Below are 24,863 nucleotides of genomic sequence, written 5' to 3'. Positions count from 1 at the left end.
TGCTCCCTTGCCAAAAGGAACAAGAAAGAACTGAGTTCTTTCTCTGGTGGTGCAATTATCCCTCCCCTGAGCAGTAACTTGTTGCTCCAATCTTCTACAAACAGCCAGTTCACTGGGAATCCAACACATCATAATATTGGAGCACTTAGAGATAAAACAGACCCATATAGTTTGTCCACCTGCACAGCCTTCTTCCTGCCCCAACACCATTTTCCCCAGCAATAATGCATATCGTCCTATACTTGTCCAGGCTGGGTTTATGTGTCCCAGTGATAGAGCTTCCATCACCTCCCTAGAGACATTAACCTGCAGGATAGAATCACAAGAAAGGGGTTTTTTCAGCTGCCACCAAGTTTCCCCATTTGTGTTTCACCCTTTCCTCCAACCCACCTTGTGCCATCCTTAACAATTCCAGTCCCTCCTTGGTATGTACAGCCTTCCAACACTAATACCAATGGATGACTATGATGTCTCTAAATAAACTAGAACTGTTTTCAGAATTCAAGGCATTTCATTCCAGGTACACGCACCCAAGTCTTATCTGTGACACGGAGTTTAATCATTCATGCTGTGAAGTTTGCACTGAATTCATAGCATTACAGCAGGACCGTGGCACAGCCAATGTGATAATGGCAGGGGGATTAGAGCTTTGCATAATGAGCAGCTCTCGCCAGTGGGGCTCCCTTTCCTGGTCTCTCTGTTCACATACATTGATAGAGTTGAGAGGGGCCCTGGTGCTAATTCACATCTGCCATGTATTTGGGAAGAGGGAGAGCTGGGAAGAAGAGTTCCCTTATGTGTTTTTTTCTGCCTGGATTTGTGAGACAAACAGTGGGGACAATGAGAGACAACATGTTTCCAATGGTGGAATTTTCGTCCATTCATCTTCTCTCTTGTATTCACCAGGCCTCTCATAGTTCTTGCCCAGCTCCTTGGTCCTAGTGGCAGCTTCCTATCCTGCTCACAAAGGCAAAGCAAAGTAATCGTCACACTTCAGGGCTTTGAAGAGCTGAATGGCCTGCATTTGAACTGCAGGCTCTTGCTTGCCATTCACAGATCTTCCATCACCGGGTGGCTTTCCAAATGCCTCATTGGCGTCTGATGCCTGATCAGCCAGGGGACCCTTCTCACCCACAGGGGTCTTCTCTTCGGGTCTGAGACCAGGAAAGAAGCAGTATTCTCCCACCTGGCGTAGGAAAACTGGCTCTGTGCCATCAGCGTTGAACATGACCACATTGCCCTCTTGCATGGACTCTGCTTTTCCAAAATCAACCCCCTCCAATAGGATGGGTGAGGAGACACCAGTGGGTTCTGGGGCACCATGTAGACCCTTGGGGAACAAAATGTAGCTGCTGGCTTCAGAAGGAGTGGCTGATGCTGGAGATGGAACTGGAACAATGTCACCAGGTTTCTCAGGGCTGGGGGTGTGCTGGGTAGCATGGGGCGGGCATGGGCTGGACATCACCACTCCAGCAGCACTGACCGCGCCCTCCGGCAGGGCCAGAACAGGGCAGGGATGGGCGGAGTTGCTTGCAGACATCTGTGACAGACCTTCTGTGGTGACGTACCCCATTGGCCATTTCTGACAGGGGTTGTTTAAGGTGGCAGCGGGTGGTGACCTCTGACCGTCAGTGTCCCTGTGTGCCACTTGCCCCCCTGCTGACGGGCCGTGTGGCATTTCTGGCCCGCCAGCAGGTGTCTGCTTCATCTCTTCCCGAGTGGGAAGTGAGACGGGGCAGAGCTGAGCTGCTTTTCTCTCCTCCTCCACTGGTAGGGTCTGGGAATGGGCGTCCTGGGGCAGGGACACGTACTCCAGTGACAGTAGCCTCCCCTTGGTGTTCATTGGGGCAGCTTTCCCGAGCTGAGGAACTTCAGGCAGGGAGAGCCTGTGAGGGAGGTGCAGATATGGACCATTGAAGTCAAAGCAGGACAGGGGTGCCTGAGAAGCGGCGACCTTGGCACGGCTGCCTTGCGTGGCGAGCTGCGAGGACTGGCTGCTGGCCTGACTCGGATGGCAGCCAGCTGGGTCTGACGGACGTGGAGCAGGAGCTGTCGCTTCCAGAGTCTGATATGGATTCTGTGGATCCAGTGCACTGGAGAAGCACATCATCCTCTCAGCCATGGCTTCAGGCAGCTCTGCTGAACCAACCTTCGTCGGTCTGCAAGGGGGAAACGAGAGGAGCCAGAGAAGTCACCCTGCAGAGAGCACCGCATAGACAGGGGGTGGAACAGAGGCACCCTGGGAGAAAGGTCGCCCGGGGATTAGAAAGGATCTTTCCCAGGGGACAGATTAGCCCATCACTGCCTATGGCAGAGCTCTTGCACCTTCCTCTGAAGCAGCTGGCACTAGCCAGGGTCACCAGTGCGGGGAGTGGACAAGCGGGAGGGGAGAAGGGCGCACGCAAAGGGCCTGTGTTCTTGGCCAGCGCCAGAGCAGCAGCGGTGGCAGCCAGAGCCCCCAGTCCTTTAAACTGCTGCCAGAGCCCCGTGTGGCACCCCAAAGAGCTAGCTGGGGGGAGGTTAGCCCTAAACCTGCCCCTTCTGCCTGAGGCCCCATCTCTGGAGTGGACACAGACCTGGGCCCCCTGCTGCTTTGGCCAGGGGCCTGGCAAGTCTCTCAGCAGCCTTGGCACAGGCATCTTGGCAGGACACTGCACTAGATGAACCCTTGGTTGGACCCAGTACAGCAGTTTCTGCGTGTCTGGAGGCTAGGAGACCCACGCAGCACACCACCCCGCAGAGCCCAGGCTGACCTCCACCACATTTCTATAGAGGCAGACGCTGGACGGCACTTGGCAGAGCTTATGACAAGATAGGGTTCCAGCCCAAGGAGCTTACAGCCAGAGGTAGACTAGAGAAAGGGAGGGGACGGGCCAGGAAAGGTGGGGGCTCAAACAAATACAAACAATGGCCTGAACTCTCTAAAAGCCACAGCTGAGTGCGTGCGTGTGTGCACGTGCGCATGCACACACGCACACACGCACACACACACACACCCCTCAGGACACCTGGAAAGGCTGATGGTCAACAAGAGCTGTGACCAGTGCTTGCCGGCTGCTGGATGCAACCAACTGCAGAGTCAGGAAATACGGTGTCTCAAGCAGCAGTACCTGAGAACACATATTTCGGCCCCATCTCCTCCCTCCTTTGTCTGCCTCCTGGGGAAGAGCGTCCCTCCAGGGCTGCGCAGAAGTCAGACAGAGCTTCCTGCCCTCACCTCCGGAGCAGACACCACTCTCACAGGAAGAATGGGGAGAAGGGAGCGGAAAGCTCAGGGCAGCAAGGGGACAGCACCTCAGCTCTTCCCCAGAGCCCCAGGCCTGGGAAGGGACAGAGCAGGGTGAAGAGACCTTGGAATCACCTTTACGCCCTGGAAGAGGGGGAGGAGGCCTGGCTGTTCACTCCCAAGGCCTGTGACGGTGGTACACCTGTAAGTGTCTCCACATTGGCACTCAGGCTATTCTAACTGCATACGGCCTTTCTCAAGCTACTCTTCTCAGCCCAGATGCCCCCGCAGCACACAACACTATGGGTACGTCCAACCCTGCCTCAGCACAACCACACACCAGGGACTGTGAGGAGGGCGGTCTTGGGCTCCTTACATTGGCCCCAGCCCTCTCCTACAGTGGTGGACTTATCCTCTGCCCTAAGGCAGCTCCTCGCTGGCTCTTGTATGCTGCCAGAGCCAGGATTGGCCAAAAGAGTCACCTGGCCTCACTTCCAGATGACAGGGAGATTGGGTGAGTAAGGGACGTATGCATGTGAGCTGGGGGATCTAATCCACCTCCCTTTCCTGACTGGGAAATCAAGGACATGAAGTAAAGCCCATTTCCAGAGGGTGAGATCAGGTAGGAAGGTGGTAGGGCTCGGAACCGGTATTTCCAAGCAGGGAGGTGTCATTTGACTGGATTTTTATATTGGATCTAGAAGCCATTTTGATGTCCAGTGTGGCTGTTGGCCCCAAATATAGTGCTGGGGATGGAGGCACGTGAGGTGTCTCAGGAAAGCTGATGATGCCCTAAATCTATGTATGCTACTTACATGTCTGTATCATGTATGTAGGTAAAGCTATAGAGTTCAGCTACGTAGGTGTGCTGGAAAATGTTTGAGTGCTAAACTTCGCAATAGGGGGTGTGAACTCAGCCCCAGCCAGAATGAATGGGCTATAAACAAGTGCTCAGATGTCTAATCCACATCCCAGATGCTTGGGACTTGCCAATGGGATGCAGCCCAAAGGTCAAGTGACCTGGACAGAAACAAACAGAGAGGTCCATTTCAGAAATCTGAGACTGTATCCTGGAATTCATCCAATGGCAGTTTGCCACAACAGCCCACCTGGGTCAGGTCGGGGAAGACCCATAAGGGACTATGGGAAGAAGAAGGGGCTTGGTCCCTGAACACAAGAGAAAGGAGAGCCATGATGTGGACTTAGAGGGTCTGTCTTGGATGTTTTGGTTTTTGGTCCTCAAGGTTCATGCCCAGCCTGTGGACTCCAGCAGGCCAGACCTACAAAGTTCCAATAACTAATCTATGTAACCTGAAATGAACTTTCAGAGACTTTTAAAAATCAGCAAATAACACCGCTGGCCTGCATCAGTAGTAATGATTGAAACATCTAAAGTATTTCTTTAACAATTCTTTTCTCTAACCCTGTTCTTTCTTTTTATTAATAAATCTATAGATATTGAGATCTAAAGGATTGGTGAATGTGTTGTTTTGGGTAGGATCCAAGTATATCTTAAACAGGGGCTGGGGCTGGACTCTTTGGAGTCTGGAAGAATCTGTGTGGTGTTGGGTGAAACAGGTATAATAACCGCTCACCTGAATTTGGGGGCTGTTGATCTGGGCTGGTAGAGCAGATAAGAAGTCTGTGGGTTTGCTTGTGTGGCTTCTGGCTGGTCAGAGGGCTGGCAGAGGTGCTGTTGTGGCTGGTTGGATTTGCCTTAGTGAGAAGGAAATTCCAGCCGGGGGCTGTGAGTGGCCCAGATTTTAAGCAAAGGTACCCTGGATTGATTTCTCTAGCTGTGCCCAGAAACCCCATCCAATCACAGGAGGCCACGGGCTCCATGGACACTTCCAGACAGGCATGTGGTGGAGGACGTACCAATATTTATAATGCGTGCCAGGTATGTTTGCCACCCCTCCCTGCAGGGATCGGCCACAACAGGAACTGAGATGCCATCATCACCATGTAACATCTCGGAGAGTAACACCACCAACCACTCACCCGTCCAGCACTTGGACACAGCTGGCCAGGTCTGTCTTCTCAGAAAGGCTCTGCTTGCTGAAGTCCAGCTGGCTGCTTGGCAGCAGAATCCCAAGTGGTGTTTTCTGAAAAGAGACCAGGGCAGATACCAGCACTCCTGGCTGAGACAAGGCGATTCCCTGAGAGCATGGGGGAACCAGCAGCCCTACAGTGGAGATACCACAGGGTGTGGTAACACTTTGAGTCCTCCTGGGGGCGACATAGCTCCTGGAGACATGGGGTGGAATAGGTCTGCAGGCCTAACCTCAGCATGCCCCAGGAAAAAGCAGAGGAGAACTCTTCTAGGCAGCCTATAATATGGCTCCCTCCTCCCCGTCCCCTCCCAGCCAATGGGAGTGACAGGAGTAGAGCCTGTAGGCGAGTGCTGCCCTGTGCTGTTCTCCCAGCCAGAGGGTGTGGAGGTCGTACAAAAGCCTGGAGATTCACCATGGGCAAGGAGGAGCACTGAGCCCTGCAGGCTGGATCAAGGCAATCCAGGGCCTGGATTCTCTATCCCTGGGATAAAAGCTGGAGAGGCCAATTAATCTGCCTGCTTGAAAGCAGCAGATGGGTCAGTCCTTACCAGAAATAAAGTGCAGACAGGGAAGAGAAGGGCTAGTGGTCACAAAGAGCCGGGTGAGGCGGGGGAGGAAGGACCCAGAGGAAAGGAGGGTGAAGTAGCCTGAGAGGAGGGAGAAATGGGGGAGCCAGAACACAGACTACGCCAGAGGTGAGCAGTAAGCTGGACCTGAGACAGGAACCCTGAAAAGCATTAGCCCACCTGAGCCCTTGAGCGAGGGGAGCCACATGCCAGCCGCTGGGCAGTGGGGGTTGTTGAAAGCAGAAGACCCAGAGACAAGTCATGGGGATAAGTGGAAAGGATGGGGTGGCTGCGAGGACAAGGTGGCCAGCTGAGCCCAGCCAGCCAGGGAGTTTGGTTTGGTTACAATCTCTTAGATTTTGGCAAAGGGCTCTGTTGGCCAGAAGGGGCTGAACCCTGTAAAATGGCCTGACCCGAGGGCTTGGGTACTCTTTGGCTGGAGTAGGCCAAAGGAAAGGGGAAAGCTCAGTTCTCTCTTACCTGGAGGTAGCTCTGGACCAGCTGACTCTTGCCAGGATTTGGGATCTTTTCTTCCCACTTTTTCTTCTTACTGCAACAAGACAGAGTTTGCAGGGTCACTTCTCCAGTGAGAAGGCTACAGTAGACACAACCTGACCCTGGGCCCCTTGTCAACACAGAGCTTCTGAAAGCCTTACACTCAAGCTGCAGCCTGAGATGCACCCCAGGCGTATTCCCAGCTGATGTGCCCATGCAGCACCTGTTCTCTGCCCTCCCTGTACGCAGTTGACCAATATGTCTCCCACTCCCAGGGCAGACTTACCGGAGTAGAACTGTGTAACACCAGCAGCCAAATGCTACGAGCATGATGGTGAAGACTGAGACCAACAGTGGGAGAATCAGTGGTGACCTGACTGAACAGACGAATGAGAAAGAAAAAGAGATAAGAAGACAGCAGCAAAAATGACCTCATTTTATACACATTCTGGATGCTCTTGAGGGATGATATTGAGGTCAGGAAATATAGGCTGCCTATCCAGCCGCATATCCTAAGTGAAAGGTCTGTTAGACTATGGAACACTCACTTGTGGGGGTTAGACTAGGTGTGACCTAATCAGCAGAGCTGGGCAAAGTATAAGGAGGATGAATCTGTGAACCTGTTTGCTAAATCCAACTTATAATTTGATCTGAGTCTCTTCTTATGGGTTTTTCATGAGCTTCTGGACAACCAGTTATGGCTGTGGAAACATCTAGGGATGAGCTTGTATTTGTGTGAGTCCTCTATGCCCTCATACATCATACTATCTCAAGAAAGAATTCACTCTTTCGCACAATTGCAAAGGGCAGGGTCTCTCAAGAGGAGCCCTAGAAATGGGGATCCCCATTATAGAACTCATTAGGTCAGTTCCAAAGAGGATATGTTCCACAAGTCCCTGTTTTCCCCAGTCCCATGTTAGAACTACTACAAAAAAAAAAAAAAGTTCAAGAAATTCCCAAAGATCTTTGTTCAAGTGAAGTTGAAACTGAGGACTTAAAGCTAAATTAATGTGGCTGAAATCACAGAAGCTGTGTCAATTTAACAGTTCTGGTGAAGACCCGCTAAATCAATGGCAGAATGCTCTCCTGTCAACATCTCTGCTATGTGTTTCAAGAGGCAGAAGGCAAGCCAGAAGAAGTGAATTTCCCATCAACAGAGCCCTTCTTCCCTTCTCACCTAGTTCATTCACTATCAGCCCCAGCTTTTCATATTATTTCCTTCTCCCTGCAGAGAATGTACACCCTGGGCTCCCAGTCAGATAAACCAATTAAACCCCCACCTATGAGATGCTGTAAGGTAAGGTAAGATGTAAGGTAGCATGCGACCGGGTGCATGCGAACAGGGTGGTTGCTAACAGGAGGGAGTTTTGAGAGGGGCTGTCCTGGGGAAGGAGGGGGCAAACTACAGCACCTTTGGGTAAGTGGCTCTCTGGAGTGTGTGGGTGCCTGGGTTTGGGGGTTCTGGGCCTGGGTTTGTCTGTTTGTTTGGTGTTTGGAGTGCTGAGCTGTCTGTTTGTTTGTTTGAAAGGCCATGTGCTCAGGCTGGCCATGTGCTCAGGCTGCGTGCCGATTGGCTGAGCGGTCGTCAGAGGGAGGGGCTCTCTCAGGTAGGCCAGAGCTCTAAAGCCCTGCTGGCAAGTGACCAGGGAGCATGCGACCGGGGTGGTTGCTAACAGGAGGGAGTTTTGAGAGGGGAGCTTAGAGGGGGAGCTTAGAGGGAGCTAGTTACTTCTTCAGGTGTAAGAGGCAGCATCACCCCCAACTGCTGGCTGGAGCTGAGGGACCCGCTGCAGCAAGAGGAGCGGGGAGGGGGCGTGATCGAGGGATGTCAGTGGTGGGCAAGTGGTTTGGGGGCGTCTGGTACAGCTGTGAGGATGGCAGCACCCACGGAAGCTGCTTGTGCCATGCTGGCCAAGATTTCATGGCTTCCAGGCCCAGTCCTGCGCTCCCTGCATGCACGCGCCGCACCAGATCTGTGGGGCACCAGGGACAGCCGTAGCCAGATGAAGAGTTGGTAGCTTTGGCTGGGACCCAGGGTGCGGCTGGGCTGCGAGATCGGCGCCTTCCTGGAGGACGTGGGGCTGCAGAAGCGTGTGGCCAGGTGCGGAGAGGCCAGGGGAAGGGGGACCTGGGGGCTACGAGAACTGATAGGGGGCAGTGTGGTGCAGTCAGGAGACATGGGAGTGGATGGGGGAAAAGGGGACAGGGAGGAAGGATCTGGGGGGTGATGGTAGCCGATAAGAGGCAGAGGGGTGGGGAGGAGGGTCCTGGGAAGGCGAGGTGGTCGTCACAGGGAGCTTTGGGCACATGTGGTGCCAGGGAGGTACAAGAGGTAGTGGGACTGTACCCACATTCTCCATGCCCCACTGCCTTGTGGGTTATCCTGGAAAGGAGCAAGGCTATGGGAGTAAACCCTGACAGCAAATCCGGAGGGGAGTCCTTAGGCGGTTCTGTGCCAACTTCTGGCATTGACCCGGCAACTCCTGCAGCTGAGCTGGTACCAGACGTAGAGGTTATCCTCTCCTTTGGACTATATCAGTAAAGCCGAGAGGGGAACACTGGCGTCTGGGCAGCCCAGGGTCCCAATAATCGCCCAAGCTCGTGCCTGGAGAGGTACTCCAGCATCACTAACAGCGCTGAACCAACACGGGAGGTAACAGATACCGGTTATAAGCTCTTGCTTGATTGGCGTAGAGAACGAGCGCCAGGGGTTGCCGCCGACGGTGGGAGAGATCATCGCATCTCACTGGACAGTCACCGCCCGCCTCAAGCTGGGCAGCCCCCAGCCAGTAGGGTACTGTCCCGCCACAGTTCACCTGCCTCACTGGGTGTGTGAGGCTTAAGGTTCCCAAACCTGACAAGTGACCTGAAAGCTGAGCACCAGGCAAACCAATAAGAAAATCAACAAGAAAAGAAAACCATCAAAGTTTTTAGCTTGCTTGCTGGAATGTGCGGACCATGCTGACAGGTCTGACTGAAGATATTCAGTACATCAGCGACACCCGAAAGACCGCTGTCATCAATGAGGAACTGAAGAGGCTCCAAGTTGACATTGCTGGTCTGCAAGAGACATGTCTCACAGATTCGGGATCTCTAAAGGAAAAGGACTACACCTTTTTCTGGGAGGGTAAAGCCCAGGAAGAACCCAGGGAGCATGGTGTTGGCTTCGCCATCAGAAACACCCTTCTACAAATGGTGGAATTAGTCATGGGTGGATCAGAAAGACTCCTTCAGGTCATACTTCAAACTTGCGCCTGTCCTGTCCAGCTGATCTGCACTTACGCCCCAACCCTGTACGCCGCACCGGAAGTAAAAGACAAGTTTTATGAAGTGCTTAGTGCTGCCATAGCGCAAATACCTGCTCGCGAACAGCTGTATATTCTGAGTGACTTCAATGCGAGAGATGGAGCCGATCATGACTCGTGGCCTTCCTGCTTAGGCCACTTTGGTGCGCGGAAAAATGAATGAAAATGGTCAGCGTCTTCTCGAACTTTGCACGTACCACAATCTGTGCATCACTGTGATGGGGTTCAGGGGTCCCCCTGCACTGCACCCCATCCGCTGGCAGGAGTGACTCTCACTCAGCAGGTACAACAGGAGGTTTATTAGGCAACAGATGCCCAGTTTCTCACAGAAGCGACAGTACAGCAGTCAGAGACAGTCCTTCCAACCCGTCCTGGGGAGAAGACCCCGAGGGGTGCCCCTCTGGGGTGTAGCTTTCCCCCTCCTCGGGCTGGCTGCCTTCCAGCTCCTCTTCCCCTACCTCTAACTGCTGCCCCCGATTCAAAAACCCAGCTTGGCTCCTCCCTCCTCTTTGTCCAGGGCAGAGGTGTTACCTGCCAGTTGTAGCCCCAGGGTCATCCTTAGCCACTGGGAGCTGCTCTCCTTGCCTCTCACATCCAGCCTGACTCACACATGCACTCCCCCAACTCCATCACAATCACAAACACATTTTTCCAAACCAAGCCACAGCACAGAGTGTCATGGAGATACCCACTCTCAAAACACTGGCATCAACTAGACGTGGTCATCGCTAGACTTGATAACCACAGAAACGTCCTTCTGACACGCAGCTATCATAGTGCTGACTGCGTTACAGATCACCTGTTAGTTTGCTCCAAACTCAAAGTGATTCCCAAGAAGCTGCACCGCTCTAAACCAACTGGAAGGCCCTGCATCGATGCCAGAAAGATGGCTAACTCAGAGAGAGCTGAAAAGTTCAGAGTGACCCTTGAGGAGAATCTGCGCAGCAACCCTGGGGGTGCCGATGTGACATCCAGATGGCAGCATCTGAGGGATACAATGTACAACACAGCCTTGTCAGTGTTTGGAAGAAGAGCTAGAAACACAAATGACTGATTTGAAGCTAACTCCGATGAGATTATTCCAGCCATCGAAAAAAGCGCGCTGTGCTCCTGGAGTACAAACGTTCACCAAGCCAGAATACCCTGCAAGCGCTCAGAGCAGCCAGAAAAACAGTACAGCAGACACTCAGGCACCGTGCCAACAACTACTGGCTCGAGCTATGCAGCAGCATCCAGACCAGTGCTGATTTTGGTAACCTCAGGGGAATGTACGAGAGCATCAAGAAGGCATTAGGACCCACCCAGAACAAGATGGCACCTCTGAAATCCAAATCTGGTGAAGTCATCAGTGACAAAGCCAAACAGATGGGGCGCTGGGTCAAGTAGTACTCCGAGCTGTACTCATGCGAGAACATTGTGGTCGACTCAGCCCTCTATGCCGTCAAACTCCTACCAGTAATGGACGAACTGGACCAGCAACCAACTGTGGATGAACTGAGGAAAGCCATCGACAACATTGCAGTAGGAAAGGCCCCGGGCAAGGATGGTCTACCACCAGAGGTAATCAAGTGTGCCACGGACACCCTCCTGGAACCCCTACATGAGCTACTGTGCCTGTGCTGGAGAGAGGGAGAGGTTCCACAGAACATGTGCGACGCTAACATCATAACCTTGTATGAGAACAAAGGAGACAGAAGCGACTGCAACAATTACCGTGGGATCTCCCTCCTAAGCATCACTGGTAAACTGTTTGCTCGCGTCATCCTCAGCAGACTCCAGAAGATTGCTGAGAGGGTGTATCCTGAATCACAGTGTGGATTCCACACAGAGAGATCTACCGTCGACATGCTCTTCTCTCTGAGGCAGCTGCAGGAGAAATGCAGAGAGCAGAGGAAGCCATTCTATATTGCCTTCATCGACCTAACCAAGGCCTTCGACTTGGTCAGCAGGGATGGACTGTTCAAACTGCTCCACAAGATAGGATGTCCGCCACGGTTACTCAAGATGATCCAGTCTTTCCACGAAGACATGACAGGAACCATCCAATACAATGGCACATTATCGGATGCTGTCAGCATCAGGAGCGGCGTCAAACAAGGATGCATCCTTGCTCCGACACTGTTCGGGATCTTCTTCGCACTCCTCCTTAAACACGCCTTTGCATCTTCAACAGAGGGCATCTTTTTGCACACAAGATCTGACGGGAAACTGTTTAATCTTGCAAGGCTGAAAGCTAAATCTAAGGTGCGAGAAGTCCTCATCAGAGATATGCTATTCGCAGATGACGCTGCTGTCGTGTCACACACAGAAGACCAGCTTCAGAAGCTGCTGGATTGGTTCTCCAAAGCATGCAAGGACTTTGGGCTCTCCATCAGCCTAAAGAAGACAAATGTACTTGCTCAGGACGTTGCTGTTTCTCCATCAATCAGCATTGACAACTATACGTTAGAGGTCATCCACGAGTTCGTTTACCTCGGGTCCACCATCACTGACACCCTGTCCTTGGAAACTGAGCTAAATAGGAGGATCGGTAAAGCAGCCACAACTCTGTCCAGACTCAGCGAGAGAGTGTGGAATAACAACAAGCTGTACACTCACACCAAAATGCAAGTCTACAGAGCCTACATCCTCAGCACCCTCCTTTACAACAGCGAGACTTGGACCCTGTACACCCGCCAGGAAAAGAGGCTGAACGTCTTCCACTTGCGCTGCCTCAGGCGCATCCTTGGAATATCGTGGAAGGACAGAGTGTCCAACGCTACCGTCCTTGAGCAAGCTGGAATCCCAACCATGCACACCCTCCTCAGGCAGCATCGGCTCCGCTGGCTTGGCCACATCCACAGGATGAATGATGGAAGGATCCCAAAAGACATCCTGTATGGCGAGCTAGCCTCTAGCAAAAGACCTCCCAGACGCCCCCAGCTGCGCTACAAAGATGTTTGCAAGAGAGACCTCAGGGAAGTAGACATCAAGCCAGACAGCTGGGAGGAGCTGGCAGACGATCACAGCCGATGGAGGCAGGAACTATACAAGGGCCTTCAGAAGGGTGAGTTGAGGATCAGACAGCTAGCAAAGGAGAAGCGAGCCCACAGAAAGCACAGCAAGGACCTGCCAGACACCCATTACATATGCAACAGATGCAGCAAGGACTGTCACTCTCATGTGGGTCTTTACAGTCACAGCCGACACTGCAAATGAGGATACCAAATGGAACTACGAAGGGCGCGATCCATAGTCTATGTAGACTGACGGATGCTACTACTGCTTCTACTGTAAGATGAAATGTGTAGCCAGGTGTCATGAGGACACTGGTCAGGCTCTATGCTTAATTAAATATATGAAATCTACTTCCTCTGAAGCACCAAACCAAGGATCTGTCTCTCTAGGATGGGACTCGACCCCCTCCCCACAAAGCCCCAAAACAGTAGCCCAGATGGCACGTACCACTCTCAGTTTCCCACGTGCACTCCTCACTCCACTCGCTCCAGGGCCCGTTGTATGCTAAGCTGTGCACCTCCACCCTCGCCCTCATCTTTCCCGTATAGCATGTGGAGGGCTCCAGCATGTTCAGAGTGAAGATGAAGGGAGGCGCGTCATTGCTAATGCTTATAAACTGTGCATTCTGGGAGGAGAAGAAAAGAGAAGAGGTGGAGGAGGGGAAAGGAACTCTCTGTCCCAATCTCCTACCATCGAAGAGTCCTGGCCTCCCAGCAGTACCATCACCTACCTCCAAGGAGTCATCATCGGTCTTCCAGTACATGAATTCATATCTCTGGCCTATATATTCATAGCTTAGGGTCTGCTTTGTCCACCTCAGCTTGTACTCCTGGTCTTTCACCTTTGTCACTGAGATGTTGACAGGTGGAAGTGGCTTGACTAGAACACAAACACCACTTTAGGAACATACATCCATCTCCCCACCAGCCTGTCTCCCTGCCCAGACCCTCTCCCAGTCCGTGCTGTTGGCAGGACTAAGGATACGCTGGTGCACAACTTGCTGTCTGAGCAGATTAACACCAAGGCCTGCTAAGACTCATGCCCCAGCCTCACATATCTCCTTTCTGCACACCCATTCCCCACCTCTCCCAGCAGAGCTCTGTTGGGGCCTGGCAGGAGCTCCAGTGCCAGGAGCTTTCTTTACCAGCCATCGGTCCCACCCACACATCACTGCCTAGCTCTTTTGTCAACCATTCCACCTCTCGGCCAACCCAAGCGCTTCCTAGGCTGGGGGAGAACCCCGAGGTGGCCCTGGGCTGAGTATGCAAATAGAGTCTCACTGTTTTTGTAGGCTTCAATCAGTTTCTCTTCCTCCTTGGGTCGCACATTTATGAGGTACTGGCTCAGGCTGCTGGGGTTGGTGACATTGATCTCACAGCTCTGGAACAGGTAAAGCCTGCCAGGCACGTCCTCCTCTCGGACTGGAAAGCATTCCGCCTCTCTGGGGAAGAGAGCAGCCAGCCTGAGTGGGCCGGAAGGGTGGTCAGACTCGGGAAGACAAGCACAGACAGCCATGGGCAGGTCACTTACTCTGACAAAGATGTGGCTGTGTAGAAGAGCGTGAACAAGACTGAGCTGCTGACCTCTCTTCTCACTTCCCAGCTGCACTTTAGCCGATCCACCCCATTGAAGAGGCAGCGAAGGTTCTTGGGCTGAGCCTCATCCCCTAGTGAGGAGTCAATGGTTAATGTCAATCCAGGAGGGGCAGGATCGGATGGGATGGGATGGGGAGGACAGTGAGCAGGGACTCATTGCAGTCTTTGAGAGAGGAAGAAAATCCTTTTAGACCTGGTCTACACTACAGAGTTAGGTTAAGACAAGGCATCTTATGTTGACCTGTGCAAGGGTCTACACTAAAATTTCACTCCTGCTAATTTAACTCACCCGCTGTGCTCACTTATCTCTACCTCCACGAGCAGCACAGAGTTTAGGCAGACATAGTTAGGTTGATGCGGTACCAGTGTAGGCACAACCTGACTTATATGGGCTGTTAGCGGTCTCCAGGAAGTGACCCACAATGCCTCTGTCTGCTCTGGTCTTGATTTTAACTCCCTTATTCAGCAGCCAGATATGCAGGAAGGCACCTTTCCTCTTTAAAGCCTGTGAATTCTTCAAAGCCCATTTCCTCTTTGCCCAGCTTGGCAGTCCACCTCACAATGCTAAAGCGAGCAAATGCCCAGCTGACCATGCTGGCTACATGCCAGAGACATGCTCCTGCCTGGAGTATGTAGGAAGGGGGTCTCCTGGGTCAGTGAGGAGAAGAGGCTGTCCAGGCACAGCTCTGACCCAGCGGTAGAAATGTCAGCCTCCAGGTGAAGATCACTCAGGACATGGAGGAGACGGGATACAGGAGGGACCAGCAGCAGTGCTGGGTGAAAGCTGAGGAGCTGTATCAGAAGATCAGGGAGGCTAACAATTGCTCTAGTGGGGAGCCACAGGCTTGGCATTGTTACAGAAAACTTCAAGCCATCTTTAGTGGAGACTCCACTACTGCCCCCAAAAGCCCAGCGGATACTCCAGAAGGACACGGATCTCTGTGTAGCCTTGCTTTTCCTCGAAGCCTGAACAATGGCTAGTCCTGCCACGACATGTGGCCAGCTCACCTGCTGCTGGAACCCATTTGGGTGCCATACATTTCCACTCCTGGTAAGAACTGTTTGAACTGAACAGAAAGGATTCCCGCCTTTGCAAAATAGATATAAAGGCTGTAAACCAAACGATTGCCTCTGAAAACGACTGTGGGAAACAGCTAAGACTGAACAGGTAGAAGGATGGTGCCCAGGCTAGGCGGCTGGCTCGTGAGAAGAGGTGATTAGATCCCCTGTTAAGGTGAGAAATTGCATGTAACAAGTTTCTTAGAGTATTAACCTTAGCTGGCATGTTTGGTCTCATTTTGCTTAGTAACTTCCTATGATCTGTCTGCTACAGCTGCAATTGCCAAAATCCTACAGTAAAATCACTTTTGTTTTCAAAATAAACACAGTGTAAATAAAAACCAAAAGCAGTCAAGTAGCACTTTAAAGACTAGCAAAATGGTTTATTAGACCATTTCGCTAGTCTTTAAAGTGCCACTTGGCTGCTTTTTGTTTTGATAGTGTACAGACTAGCACGGCTCCCTCTCTGTTACAGAGTAAATAATTGTTCCCTGGGGGTGGGGACAACAGCTGTGCTTATCCTCTTTGCTTGATAAAGGGGCAAACAGCTTGTGAGCTCACTCTGTGCGAACTTTATGTGTAGGAAGACAGATTTGTGCCAGGTTTTGGTCCCATTGGGGCTGTACACCTGGGTGCTCTGTCAAGTCCTTTCGACTGAGTCTCCCCAGAGCTGAGTGGATCTCAGTGTCTGTGCTGTGGGCTGTAACCCCAGCTCTGTGCCCTTGGGACCATGTCAGGCAGGCCAAGGCATTGACTGGCTCTGCCTTCCTTTGCTTCTGTCTTTCATTAACATACCATGTGATGGGATGACTAGTGAAGTTTCCATAGACAATAAAGAGGAAGGGATGCAGAACAGAGTAAATAAAAACAACACGTCAGAGCAGGGTGCTGGAACAATCTGTATAGTGTGGGTGCTGAGAGTTGTTGAACCAAACTGGAAGCCCTGGATATAATGGAAATCATTTCAAGCCTGGGGGTACTGCAACACACACACACACACACACACGCCCCTCTAGTTCTATCACCTGTGCATCAGAGATCTTCTGACTAATTTGAATGAATTCAGTCAGTGGGGCCTGATACTGTTCACTCCAGGGGGCTGTAGGAATTAGCTGAAGAAATCTAGCTGCCACTTGTAAAAATATTTGCAAACTTCCGGATGCACATGAGAGAATCCGGAAGACTGGAGAAGGGCTAACACAGGGCCTGGCTTTAAAAAGAGGAACTGGAGACCTACAGACCAGTCAGTCTGAGCTTGATACCTGGGAAACTACTAAAGCAATATGTAAAACATACAGTTCTGAATACAAGGAGTAGGAAGAGGTAACCACAGGCAGATAGCATGGATTTACTGAGAACAGAATGAGTGAAACCAGCCTGATTTCTTTCTTTGACTGGGTAATTGGTGTGGTGGACAGGAGGAATGTGGGGGATATAGGTGGACTTTAGCGAGGCTGCGGACACAGTCCCCCCTGACATTCTGGTAACACAGGCTGTGTTTACACTTGCATTCCTCTTTTGAAAGAGGAATGCAAATGAGGGAAATCGAAAATGCAAGTGAGTCATTGATTTACATATCTTGTGCGTAGTTTGCAGAATCTCTTTTCGAAAGAGATGCTTTCACAACAGAAAAAAGCAGTGTAGATGGGGCTCTTTCGAAAATAAACCCATCTTCAAAAGAGCCCATTTTTCCTATTTTGTTTCAGGAAGAAGGGTTCTTTCGAAGATGGGGTTTATTTTTGAAGGAGCCCCACCTACACTGCTTCTTTTCTTTCTAAAGAATCTCTTCCAAAAAGAGATTATGCATTTGAAGAACAAGATATGTAAATCAGTGCCTCATTTATATTTTTGACTTCCCTGATTTGCATTCCTCTTTCGAAAGAGGAATGCAAGTGTAAATATAGCCACTGATACAGAAATGTGGACGAGGCAGAATGACCATGAAGTGGCTACATACTGGGGTAAACAACCAGAAAGAAAGAAGCCCAATTAATGGAACTAAGTCAGGTTGGAAGAAGGACTCAAGTACTGTTCCACAGGAAGCTGTTCTAGATCTAGTGTTATTTAACATACCTCTACATGACCCGGATGTAGGAATAGAAAGTATACTGGTGAGATTTGCAGATGACACAAACATTTGAAGGAAGGGTTGCAAGCACTTTGGAGGAGAGAGTTAAGATTCAGAAGAATCCTGAAAAATTGGTGATCTGAACTATCAAACACAAAATGAAATTCAACAAAGAGAGCCCCTGTGAAACTGCACCATTTTCAGAGATTCTCCAATGTCATCAGCTCAGCCCCAATATTCTCTGGCAATGAAACGCAATAGCCCTCTGCTCCCAGCATCTCCTCATGTTCCCTCCTTCTTTCCCATCCCATGACCTCTTGGCTTCCAGAATTACCTTCCTGGGACCTCCAGGACGCAGAAGTGCTCCATTCGCTGGACTGTCCAGACCAACCACCGCTTCGGCTTGGCTTGGATCGCACACGAGCAACATAGGTGTTGCCCGGAACAAGGACATCACGCCTCAGGAGGAAGTGGGAGGCGTTTGTGACTGACACGGAGGAAGAGTTCTGTCAGGAGGAGACAGCGGAGGTGGAGAGAGAGACTTGTTAGCGAGTCATGGGAGGGCCCTTTCCTTGGGCAGTTCTGCTTAGCCAAGCACAGTCAGAGCTGTGATCCCAGGGAAATGCAGAGCCAGATGCTGCTCGTGCAGGACTCGTTGCCCTCACAGTGCACAGGCTGCATTTTGACTTACTAGATCTCTGGTCATGAGCAGCCCGGGATGGACAGTGAAGGAGCTGTCCGATGCTCCCACCGCCAGCCGCCGCGTGCACAGACGTGCTGTCTAAGCCGTGCAGATTTCAGGGGATTGGCTGGGTTCAGCAGCAGCCAAGCAAGTTTTGGAGGATGGCAAAGGATGATCTTTTGCCGTCCAAAGGTGCTGCCGAGAACAGCACATGCCAGCGTCCCTCATGCCTACCTCCCAGCGTTCCCACTCCCTCTTGTAGGCCACTTCAAACTCCAGTGCATTCTGCAGCCAGCGGCTTCCGTTTCTCCCTCCAGCTGCCTCCCAAGCCAGTAAGAAATCACCTGCTTCTGTGACATTGACCTGGAGCTTCTGAGGTGTGAGGGGCTGGACTGGAAATGAGACAGAACAACGCAGGCTGTGATTATTAGTAGATGAGGATGAGAACAAGGCAGAGGGCCTAATTCTGATCTCCATCAAGAACAAAGCACGTCTGCCCAGTGTCAGGCTTTTGTGGGATTTCTCAGCCTGCTTCAACAAAGAAACAAACTGAGCCTGGTGGCACTTGGCAGTGGAACAAATAAGGGCACCTAGACCACAGGGGAAAGGAGGTGAGCAGAACCAAAGAGGAATAGGGAAATAAGTGCTGTCTTCATTGAAAGGAGAAGACATATTGCTGTGTAATTTTCTGAGTGAAAAGATTTGTTTGACAGCAGTTTTTCCCTAATGGCAGGTACACACAGCCAGAGCAAGGGAGTCAGTCAATTGGGAGGAATATGGCCAGCTTTTCCATTGTAGGCAGGTAAGGAAGGAATCCATCCATCCATCGATCCATGGTCCCCCATGTAAGAAGAGGGAACACAGGTCTCACAATGGCAATGAAGCTATTCCTGGCAAGATAACAGGCTGACAGAAAGAAGTGAGGTTAAAGGTTTGTGATCAGGACTCCTGATTATGGTTAGGGGACCAGGGCAGAGCATGTATTCATTTCAAAGGATCTCAAATATTCCTGGGGAGTAGGTAGCAGTGGTGACTTACTCTTACCATTCTGGAAGAGGCTGACATTCAGCTTGGCCTGCAGCAATCGATCAGGTTTGAAGCTGTACTTGTCTTTCACCCCAATTCCAAATGCAGTGTGGTTCATGCAGCAGCTCCACCATTGGTTGGCGTCCTGGCCAACTGGCAACCCCTCAGCTCCCTGAGGCTCACATGGGATCTTTGTGCTTTCACTGTGTGTAAAAAGAGAGGCTTAGCAGCAGCTGATTTAAGTACAGGTAGAAAATCCACAGTTAGGCTCCCAAAACCTTCCCCACACTCTGTTCTAGTCTATGTAGATTCTTATACTGTGCTCATCACCATACCGTCTAAGCTGCTTCAAGCAGACTGTTAAGCAATATGATTTCACAACTGTTATCTGTGGCTTACTCTCTTGTCCTCTTCCCACGGGGAAGAACATGTGAAGTGCAGTGTCTTGTTATCATCAGGATTTGTTTTGAAATATACACGTGCTGCTGTGTATTCACATTCGAGAAGGTGAAGCAAGCACCTTGCACTTGGAGTGGCAGGAGGTGATGTTAAGTCTCCAAGTGGCCCCTGAGAGAACTCTGTCCCCAGCACAGATGAGCTTTGCTCTCAGAGACAAGAGTTGTTTGTGCCAGAGGAGCAGAGTTGTCAATCACAGTTCTTGATCTTGCACACTAGACGGCCTCTTAGAAGGCCTGCGCCCAGGCCATGGACAGCCTTGGAGATAAGGACAAGACCTTTAACTTGATTTGAAATTCTGCAGGAAACCAGTGTGAAGAGCATTCGTGAGGTCACAGTAGCCCATCTTGCTGAGGAATTTTCTACACACTGAAGGCTTCATACCCAGGTACATTGCCTTGCAGTGGTCCAGTCGAGGCAAGACAAAGGTGTGAATACTCGAAGCCAGGCTCAGAGGGAGGGACGAAATCTCTTAGCCCTCTGGAGAGGAGAAAAAGCACTACTACTGGGCGTTGCTGTGTGGCAGCTTGGGCTCACCAAGGAAGCCAAGAACACTCCAGAAGGATGACTGAACTGTGGGATTGTAGGTATGTGACTTCATCCAGAAGTGGCCACACCCTGGCTGTGGACTCCTCAATGTGCTTTCCTCTCACCACAAGTGACACCTCTCCCATGCTCCGGGTCAGTCTCGGCCAGCTGCTCTTCACACATGCACAGATCCAAACCGCTCACTGGGCCCCTTGGCGGTAGCGGTGTGCTCGTGTGTGGTGAGGGAAGGCAGAGAGTTGCGTCTCATCAACATATTGCCGCACTAGCACCCAGGTGATCTGACTAGTTCACGCTCATCCCAGGGTGCATCCTCACAGCTCACCTACAGATTGGGCACTGGAGCATTCTCACAAGGTGCAATGGGGTTCAGGGGTCCCCATGCTCGGCACCCCATGTGCAGGCAGGAGTGACTCTCGCTCAGCAGGAGAACAGCGGGTTTATTAGCCAGCCAGGCACAGCGTCGTACAGAGAGTCAGTACAGCAGGCAGGGACAGTCATTCCAATTCGTGCTGGGGAGAGGAGGCCCTGATGGGCCCCCGGAGCCAGGGCCTTGCCCCTCCTTTCTCTCTCTCTCCCACCCCAGACCAACTGCTTTCCAACACCCAGTTCCAATTCAGAACCCTCAGGCTCTACCTCCCGCTTTGTCTGCAGTACAGGGGTGTCACCTGGTTGCCTCGGTTACCCTCTGCAGGAGCCCCACACACACATGCCCCTCCACATCACACGAGGGTCGAGTCATAAAATAGGTGTTTAGCCGGAGGTAGGGTGACCATCCATCCTGTACTGGGCAGGACAACCCCCTATTTCAGGTACCAAAAGGGTTTCCCTACTTATTTTTAAAAAGCAGCTAATTGTCCCATTCCTCCCTCCACCCGCCAGCTGACCTTTTCGCTCACCAGCTGTGCTCTCCAGCCACAGAAGAAGGAGCCAGCAGGGGACCCTAAAATGGCTGGAGCTTTTTCTCACCTCCATGAAGCTTGGCTGAAGCTGGGAGGAGCACGAATACTGCTGCCACCTCCTTCCCAGCTCCATGAGGCACTGGGAGCCCACCTGCATGGCTGCCACCCAGTTCCCGGTTCCCCCTGCCTCACCCTATCCAGAGGCGATGAACTCATTTAGGACCTACACCAACACCCAGTAATATCGGGGCAGTCCTTTCCTTGACTTTAATGGACATGGGATCAAACTGCTAAAGATCTCATCGTCTCTTCCCCAAAAGAAAATAGAGATAATTCCTTTCTGTTCTCTAGTCTTTCCCCCACTCTGAAAGCCCAACCCCTTCTCTCCCCATCTCTTGCTTTCCACATCTCCCTTTCTGTCCCTCTCCCTCTCTGCCCACCCCGTTCCTCTGGGCCTGAGGAATCTTTTCCCCTCTCTGCAAGAAACAGTTGTGGGTGGCAAGAAACTGACAGGCACAACCCAGTGACTCTGGGAGGAAACTCAATTGCAAAGCTAGGCATAACCACTTCTCTCTTTTCACGGGCTCTCCACCGACCCTTATTTTGCAGACGTGACCTCGCCAGAGCTGGGTTCCTGCTGATCCTGCTACAAAAAGGAGCCGGGGAAACATTGAGAAGCGGGGAGCCATGCCTCTCTCTTCTGCCAATGAATGAACCTAAACCACATTGTACTGTAGTGCCTCTTTATCCCCTCCAGGTGCAGAGAGCTGACAGGCCCTGCCAACACTCACACCTGGGATCCCCCCAGGGAAATCAAGGAGATGGATAGAACAGGCAATGAAAATTAACAGACTGGTGCCACCTCCTGTATCTCCTCCTTTTCTCAGTGCAGAGCTAAAAGAACTGGCAACTTCCACCCCTCCCCTGCAGCAGGGCCAGTCCGGTTCTCCAGGTGCTCCTCAAAGCCCGGCTGTCAGCGCGGCTCCTTTCCCTCCTCCCTGCCCCACCTCTTTGGTTCCCCAGCCGCAGGCCTCCTGAAGCAGAGCACGGCTCAGGCACTTACTTTTTCAAGTTGTCCTTATGGTGAAGACTCAGCTGGAGGAAGTGACGTGCCGCTTTGCTCTCCTGCCACGTGCAGCTGATGTGGGAGGTGTAGTCATTGTAGCAGCTCAAGTTCTGCATCGGGAGGCTCTCTGCAAGGGGAAAGACATCACAGTGTGGCCGGTGGGTCACAGAGATGGGCAGGGAGGAATAATGGGAGGTGCACACCAATGCCATGGCGGGAAGGCGAGCGGAAGGCGTCTGAATGGCTAAGCTCTCCGGGGAGTCCCTCACTTGTCACTGGCTCCCATGTTGGGTATGCCGTGGTTAAATATCTCCCCCTCCCCAATCCTCACACGCCAGAAGCTGGGGAAGGGGTTTGCTGACCAGGAGCTGTGGTAATGACAGGCTCGTCCCTGTGCACTCCCTGATTGGCCAACCAGTGGGAGTCTAGCAAGAGCCTTGGGCTACCGAGGGTTTTTCTGAATGACCAAAGAGCTGCGTTCAGGCTAGTACCCGAGAAGCTCACTTTTTGTGCACAAAGAGTAAGTGTCTGACCAACACGGTTGGGAAGGGAAGCTGGACAGATGAGGCCTAAACGCACCAACACCAAATGACAAATCAACACGTGCACACCCACCAGCTGTAGGTGGAAGTCATGCTCAGGGATTCTGGGGCCTGACCCTTCATTTCTGCAGGCTGGGGATGAGCAGTGCTGATTTCCATTGTGGGACTCACCCAGGGGGTGAGCACACAGATCCCTCACGGAAAGCCATGTCCATGGGGGGCGGGGTGTGCATGAGCGTGCTCGCAGTGTCATGGGTCAGACGATCTGCTCTGGGCCCACCACCTGCCTCCATGCCTTCTCCTGCACTGCTTTGTTAGTGTGGTCACACTATTTCATGAGGTGTCGTTAGCGGTAGTGCGCTCTACGACGTGCAGTACGGTGCTGAGCCATGCCATACAATGCCTCTATGGCACAAGTGAAGGACTCAGTAGTGACGGGGGCTGTCCATGGGACTTACACCTGAGATTGACTCACACGGCTTAAGGGCCTTTGAGGGCAGATAGGCCTGGCCATTTGAGAGCCTTTCGCTGAGAGGGTGCAGGTGAAATCCCTGCCAGTGACCCCGGACTGGAGAGTGTGATGACGATGGCCGTCACGCGTTGCTGAGTGTGATCATATTCCATGGCAGTGGTGGCTCCTGAGGTGCCTGAGGGAGTCCTGTACTTGAATCACAAGTTCTGTTATCATGAGGGAAGATGTTTCCAGGCACAGCAGGAGGCTGTTGACCATGACTGGAGGGCAGTCTCTCTTTTCTCCCATGCCCCTCATCCTCCTCAGCTGCTTGGTGGGCAAGTTCAAAATTCAGGGGACCAGCATGTGATGAAAAGTCCTGTGGTAACTTACAGGCTAACAGATATTTTGAAGTTTTAGTTTTGTGGGCAAAGACCCACTTCGTCAGATGCAAAGCAGTTCTTTGCCTAGAAATGTTTATGCTCCAGTAAATCTCTTAGTCTATAAGGTGCCATAGGACTTCTTGTTGTCTTCATTCTGAGTGATCCTGGGTGAGTGTGTTCCAAGTGTCGTTATCAATATTGCACTTCTTTAAATTATCCTTCAGCAAAACCTTAAAACGCTTCCCTTGTCCGCCTACGTTACGGAACCCTTCTTTCAGCTGAGAGAACAAGACCTATTTTGGGAGATGACGGCCTGGCATCTGGACAACGTGACCAGTCCAGCGAACTTGCTGACAGATGATCATTGCATTGATCCTGGTGGTATGAAGTGCGAAAGCCCTGCCAGTGGAGGTGTGTAATTGCCCCAGCACTCATCAGTGGTGCACATCCACAGCTGGAAAGAGAGATGTGTATGAGGCACCTCCTCTGGAAGCCTTTTCAAGGTCTGTGCTGGGCTTGGTGCAAAGCTGGGGCAGGAGGGGCTCCCAGGGAACACAGCAGAGTTTGGAAAAATGCCTCCTTCTTTCAGGTGCACTGAGCTAGAACAAAGCAACCAGAAAATAGCTATACCTGTGCACAGCTGGGAGGTAGAACCCAGAAAGAGGAAGAGTCTCTGGACATGACGGAGGGTCCTGTTTGTTCTCCCCAGTGGTGAAGAAGGAACTGAAGTGTTTCAGAGGCGTAGACACAGGCTAGACATGGGCCTTTGGCATGGATGCTACTGACTTCCTCTGTCTGCTTGTCTATCACGTATTCCCCCTCCTCTCTGTCTCTCACAAGCCCCTCACACAAAGCAATCCTCCCATTTGGCCTCACCTCCAAATGCACATTCTTTCACTTCTGCAAACATGCCTGAATCTGCTCATCATTCCATCCCTCCAGGCACCTTCATGGATCTGTCTATCTGTACTTCCCCTCCATCTCATCTACCTACTCACCATCCACCTCATACGTACATTCGCCCATAATCCCACCTGTCCATCCAGCCATCTGTGGAAGCCATCTTATATAGAAGCCATTTCTTGTTTCTAATTTCTGCACATACACAAGAGCTTGAACTTTTCCTCACCTATTTGGGAGTGGCAGGGAGGATGAGCTAAGTGGAATGCGTTAATGAACTGTTTGGATTTGGGGCTCTTACTCCCTAGTACCTGTTCCTTCTTGCCGATAAGAGTTTTCTCTCTGAAAATGATTGAGGTTTCTCAAACTAATTGCTTCTGGCTGTGAGCTTGTTAGTGTAAGGGTATAAAATACTAGAGTTAGCTGCATCAAGCAGCATTGCTGGACCTGGTTTTACTGGTGTCCAGTTTGGCTTATCCGTTGCCTTACTGAATTCAATAAATCTGAATGTTAGCCACCTAAACACAGAGAAGTCTTGTGCTTC

At 51.6% G+C, this 24,863-nt stretch overlaps 1 protein-coding gene across 1 annotated transcript; it reads right to left on the bottom strand.

The window, feature by feature from the left end:
• Window positions 1-537: 537 nt before the first annotated feature.
• Window positions 538-22,335, bottom strand: CSF2RB (colony stimulating factor 2 receptor subunit beta). The gene is given in 12 exon segments (XM_074983859.1): window positions 538-2,159; window positions 5,228-5,331; window positions 6,327-6,396; window positions 6,628-6,718; window positions 13,091-13,268; window positions 13,374-13,522; window positions 13,924-14,084; window positions 14,174-14,309; window positions 17,700-17,871; window positions 18,282-18,439; window positions 19,092-19,276; window positions 22,041-22,335. Coding segments are annotated over 12 exon segments (2,985 nt in total). The 5' UTR covers window positions 22,256-22,335; the 3' UTR covers window positions 538-793.
• Between the last annotated feature and the right edge of the window lie 2,528 nt (window positions 22,336-24,863).

Source organism: Carettochelys insculpta, chromosome 1 (genome assembly GCF_033958435.1).
Source record: "Carettochelys insculpta isolate YL-2023 chromosome 1, ASM3395843v1, whole genome shotgun sequence".
NCBI lineage: Eukaryota > Metazoa > Chordata > Testudines > Carettochelyidae > Carettochelys > Carettochelys insculpta.
Note: the sequence above shows the minus strand (reverse complement) of the source record. Positions and strands in the feature narration are given on the sequence as shown.